Below are 5,526 nucleotides of genomic sequence, written 5' to 3'. Positions count from 1 at the left end.
AGGAGGCGGCCTTCTTCAACAACTTCCTCATGGATCCCAAAAGGCCCGCCCTCCCAGAAATGAGGTCTCCGCCCCCCATGCCTTCTAGGCCAAGACAGGGTGAGCAATATGTCAATCACTCATCGTAATTTTGTGGAAGTACAATTTTGGTCTAAAATGTTCACCTGGCTTCTTTTTTTGGTCCTCAGCCATTTGCATCTGACCTTAAACCATTTTCAAAGCATAGTGTAGTCACCACACAACAGAGTTGACCAAATGCATATAAATTTATTAATTTAGCAGACACTTTTATCCAAAGCGACTTACAAATTCTTCAGTCCCACATGATTTTGTTGTCTCATATACGTTGATATTTGTCCTGTTGCACAGTCCTGTGTTCTGTCATTCTTGCGTCTGACTCTTGTGCCCTCTGCTCTTGCCCTCCTTCAGCTGGCCCCGCCTTCTCTCATCAGTGTGGGTGGAGCTTCAACCAGCCCAGCCCACCTTTCATCGGCTACGAGAGTAAGATTGTAACAGAGATCTGAGGACCTTAACTTTGTTTGAACCAAAGATTCTAGAACAGAGCTCCGCTCTAGAATCTTTAGTTTGAACTGTTATTCTATTCTATGCTGCACTGACATGTCCCAGTTGCACTCTACCTTGATTGTCCCTTTTTTTTTGGTAAGTCACTTTGTATATAAAAAAAAGGGGTTACACTTTACTTGACAGTATCGACATAAGAGTGACATGACACTGTCATGAATGTTTCATGAACAAGTCATAAACGTTTATGACATAACGCTTCTGTTATTAAGTGACATTCGGTTTTTGTCATAACAAGTTAGGGTTAGGGTTAGGGTTAGGATTAGAGTTAGAGGTTAGGATTAGGGCTAGGGTTTAGGGCTGCAGCTATCAATTCTTTTTGTAATCGATTAATCTAGCACTTTATCGATCGATTAATCGGATAAAACATTTTTTCCATTTTTAAACAACCAAAACAAATAATGCATAACGAAAATGACATGGCTGTAAAATGATCAAGCAATTGGCACAGACTCCAACATTTGGCTCCAAAACTAAGCCCATTTATTGCAATTTACCCATTTAGTGTTTATAAGTGCCAGTGCCAACAATTAAATAATGTTCAAAATGCTCTCTGTAAAATTGTAGCCTCTTGTGCATGACTTAGCTGGGCGAACAAAGCTGTCCATAATATGTTGTGAAGTGCTGGGAGGGAGAAGAGGGAAAGCAATTTAATGTATTAATATGCACAACAAGTTTCATGCTGTAATCTAGACTTGACATCAAAGTAAATATCTGTTTTATGTAGATTTCTATACCTGCAGCATTTACCATTAGGCTACTAACAAATAATGTTACCATTAGGCTACTAAAAAATATCCTACTATTAGGCTACTAACAAATCATTTTACTATTAGGCTACTAACAAATAATTTTACTATTAGGCTACTAAAAAATAATTTCTGGGGTGAGCCTATTTGCTATGGTAACCCAGCAACCTGTGTGTGTGTGTGTGTGCACGCGTGCGGTGCGTGAGGGAAGATGAGGGTGCATGCATGTGTGTATAAAAATGGGTTCTTTTTTAGGCATACTGTCTTGCAATTGAACGTGAATAAGTTTACTACTTAAAAACATAAAAAGCTAAACATTATATCACGACATCGCTACAAATACAGTATGTGATTAAAATCAGCCAACATCAATGTAGGCTATAGGCTACGTAGATACATGTAGATGATAGATAGGCTAGATAGATTGATAGATAGCCTACTTTATTGATGCTTGGTGAAACAGCATGGAGTGCATGTTTTCGGTTCAGATGCTTGTTCTTTTCCTTTTTTGAGTATGTAATGATCCCAAAACTTTACTTGAAAACTTTAGACATTCTCTGCCATTTATGGACATCTTGACTCCGCCATCGCGCCAGCTAATTCAGAACATAGACATACAGTAATCTATTATACGATTCACGCGCTAGTGGTGTGCTTCCCGAACAACAGTCCGTGTGGAACAATAAAATCCCTGCGCGTATAGTGCGCGTCATAGGAATTTAACGAGGCTTCGAGGCAGGGTTTTTGCCTCGAGTATTTTTTGTAATCGAGTTATTCGAGTAACTCGATGAATCGTTTCAGCCCTACTAGGGTTCATGTGTCATGACCGTGTCATATGTTCATGACAGTGTCATGTCACTCTTATGTCGATACTGTCAAGTAAAGTGTTACCAAAAAAAAGTAGCAGTTGGCTGTGGAATATGTTTATTCACTTAGCTGACGCTTCTATCCAAAGTGACTTACAGATACCAATTGCTGGGGTGAGTCTCCCTGGAGCAACTCAGGGTTAAATGCTTAATGGCACAACGGTGCCAGTTGGGAATTGAACCTACAACTTCTGTGCCTACTGTATGCTAGCTGAGCTCCATAACCACTACACTACCACCTACTCCTATGGTCAGGGTTATGGTTCTGCTCCCTTTTCATACGTAAATGGATAAGTCAGTTTCATCCGTAATATGAGGCTTGATGGGGCACTGTGTATAGCTCCCAGTCCGTTTAAGATATTTATGGAATATATCAGTCATATTAACAGTTAGCTGTATAGGAGCCCTTCCCTTGCCAATTAATTGCACTAACTACATTCATCAAGATCAGAATGATCTGGAACTGTAATGTCAAAGTATACTCGCACAAATGCTTCTGCATTTGGGTCTGCATATGTGCGCTACCCGTAAAATCAGTCATCACTATCTCCCATGCAGATTATGGACGTTCGCAATAGCTAATCTAGAATGCGTTGGAGAGACATGCCGTGTCCATATTCTGTAACTTAGCTGTAGGGTGCGAACCCAGCGTGATTGTCTTCGCATTCACTTCAACAGGAAGTCCTTTCCCCCCAAATGAATATGGAGATGGGGGACACTTCGGCTGGTTCAGAGGAGCCCCCCACAGAAAACCCCAGCAGAAGAGGTCAGAGGTCAATGCCCACACCACACTCTATTCACCATCATGCTCATGTTTGAGCAATAAGCCCCGAGAGGCCGTAGGTTACGCTGATTCTACAACAGCCAAGGGGCGTTGTTAGGCACGGCGCGCTAGCAGAGTTGTAGAATCAGCGTAACCTACGGACTCGAGTGGCTTATTGCTTTTCTAAAACTGTTGCTATAAATACCTGGCAAAGTTTCATAAAGTAAAGGCAAAGCGACGAGAAATGTAACGATTTGTTCATAGATAGTCATTCTTCCGCCAAGAAATATTACAGTAATATAGAACGGAATGCGGTCAAGGTGTATGTTTGTGCTGGATTTTACAACGGCATCAAACGCGATTCAGCCAATCACAATCAAGGACCGGAACTATCAGTTTTAGAAGTTCAGTTTAATCACACCACACTATCCACAATCATGCTTATGTGTTCAGTTTAATCACACCACTCTAATTCAAGGCAAGTTATATGTTTCTAAGGAGCAGTTTCCAAGGTCTTGTGGACTATTGAAATGACATAAGACATGCCATATATTATGCCAACTGTGGACAAATATGCATCAAATGGATACATAATAAAACACCCCATTATTGATTAGTTCCTTAATGTATTTTTAAAAATAAAACACCCCATTATTGATTAGTTCCTTAATGTATTTTTAATAACAAAACGCATTATTGATTAGTTCCGTAATGTATTTTTAATAACAAAACACCCCATTATTGATTAGTTCCTTAAAGGTCCAGTATGTAGGAAATAATGGAAAATAAATGGATCACCATATGTTGTCAGAGAGTAAGGAAACATGATGAATTGAAGTAATGGCTTATTTGACAACATTACTATAACCTGTAAAACCCCGTAAAACCCATGAAAAAAAATGAGTTACGGGGCTCTCTTGGAATCTCTTGGAATTTTCGTTTATGTTTTGAACGATTAATTCTAGAATAGCGTATTGATAATGGGCTGGCGAGTCCTCCTATTTGTGTTGCCAAATTAGCAAAGGCTAACTGTCAACTTGCTGTCAGTTGTAGTCATGAACGCCTAGGAGAGGCAGGCAAATTTCCAAAATTAAAACAAGAAACAAATTAAGTGGACATCGGAGGAGCTTACTGATATGACAACGTCTTCGTCAAACGAAGAATATCAAGTCTGACGCAGAGCTGGCCATATTTCTCCACGACAGGTAGCCTAGGCTAAACTTCATCTGCATTGCTAACTTCAGCTAAATATGTTACATTGGTTAGAAGTATTTTTTTGTTTTCACTGTTTCTGTAATGTGTAGCTGGGTCATAGTTGGAGAAACGTTAAAGCAGCTGCAGGTCAACTAACGTTATTAGCTAAGTCTTAATTACATCTGGGAACCCAGAAGAGGCTCGCGTCTGGTAGTCTTGAGAACGTTCACCAGTGTTTTGATTTTGGCCTACAGAACGTTCGGTAACAATCCTACAAATCGCACAAAAAAAACACCCAATTATTGATTAGTTCCTTAATGTATTTTTAATAACAAAACACCCCATTATTGATTAGTTCCTTAATGTATTTTTAATAACAAAACACCCCATTATTGATTAGTTCCTTAATGTATTTTTAATAATAAAACACATTATTGATTAGTTCCTTAATGTATTTTTTCACATTATTGATTAGTTCCTTAATGTATTTTTTCACATTATTGATTAGTTCCTTAATGTATTTTTTAATAATAAAGCACATTATTGATTAGTTCCTTAATGTATTTTTTCACATTATTGATCAGTTCCTTAATGTATTTTTCCACTGTCTTTGTCCAGAGTAACCCACCGGGAGCCTCGTAAGGTGACCAGATACTGTGACCTGGACGCTCCTGATGAAGACTTCTTTTAAGAGAGGACGGCAAGCACTGGGAATATAGCACACACTGGAACACACCATCAGTGTCCTTTGTGTGTGTGTGTGTGTGTGTGTGTGTGTGTGTGTCCTGTGGTGAGAGAGATTGGAGCACAGGTCTGTTTGTCTGTGTGTGTGTGTGTGTGTGTGTGTGTGGAATTGAATGTAAATATATTTGAATTGAAATGTTCTATTTAGATTTTAAACCGATGGTTAAAGGGTAAACTGTATGTAGAATCTGCCCCTTTGTTCACTGTTCACTGGTTTGAGGCGTCAGGCTGGGGCTCCACACACTGATATCTAACCAGATAATGCATGTGATTCATGCTGTAGGATTGCTAAAACTACAGATCCCACAATGCACCACCAGTATATTGTGGATTCTTTGCTAGTACATTTGTACACCTAAACGTTGCTACCGTGGTAGGTTAATTGTATATCTCATGTTCTTTTTCTGCGAAGATGAACAATTACCTGTGTTAATATTATTATATTATAATAATATTATAATAAGTATTACAGTGTTTTTATTGTTGTTGTTTTATTGCTTTTTATTGTTTGATGAATGTAAGTTGTATTATTCTCTTCCCTATTTTAGACCAACTGTGGACTTAGGCTATCCACTTTTGTAAGTTTTGTTAATATGTAAATATATTTTGGACTGTTGTTCATTCGTGA

General features: G+C 38.7%; 1 protein-coding gene across 1 annotated transcript in view; it reads left to right on the top strand.

The window, feature by feature from the left end:
• The window catches only part of LOC143142701 (serrate RNA effector molecule homolog), a 42,578-nt gene extending 37,274 nt beyond the window's left edge, over positions 1 to 5,304 (top strand). The window contains exons 17-20 of the mRNA XM_076303776.1: positions 1 to 99; positions 430 to 501; positions 2,876 to 2,963; positions 4,773 to 5,304. The exon at positions 1 to 99 is cut by the window's left edge and continues 64 nt beyond it. Of these exons, the coding sequence (XP_076159891.1) occupies positions 1 to 99; positions 430 to 501; positions 2,876 to 2,963; positions 4,773 to 4,845 (332 nt within the window). The 3' untranslated portion in view covers positions 4,846 to 5,304. The remainder of the gene's footprint in view (positions 100 to 429; positions 502 to 2,875; positions 2,964 to 4,772) is intronic.
• Positions 5,305 to 5,526: the final 222 nt, after the last annotated feature.

This window comes from Alosa pseudoharengus, unplaced genomic scaffold (assembly GCF_046254945.1).
Source record: "Alosa pseudoharengus isolate Yale_2024_CS ecotype anadromous, Long Island Sound unplaced genomic scaffold, YU_APseudo_1.1 YU_APseudo_1.1_scf_24, whole genome shotgun sequence".
NCBI classification, from domain to species: domain Eukaryota; kingdom Metazoa; phylum Chordata; class Actinopteri; order Clupeiformes; family Clupeidae; genus Alosa; species Alosa pseudoharengus.
The sequence above is the reverse complement of the archived record's forward strand: the minus strand, read 5'-3'. Positions and strand labels throughout refer to the sequence as shown.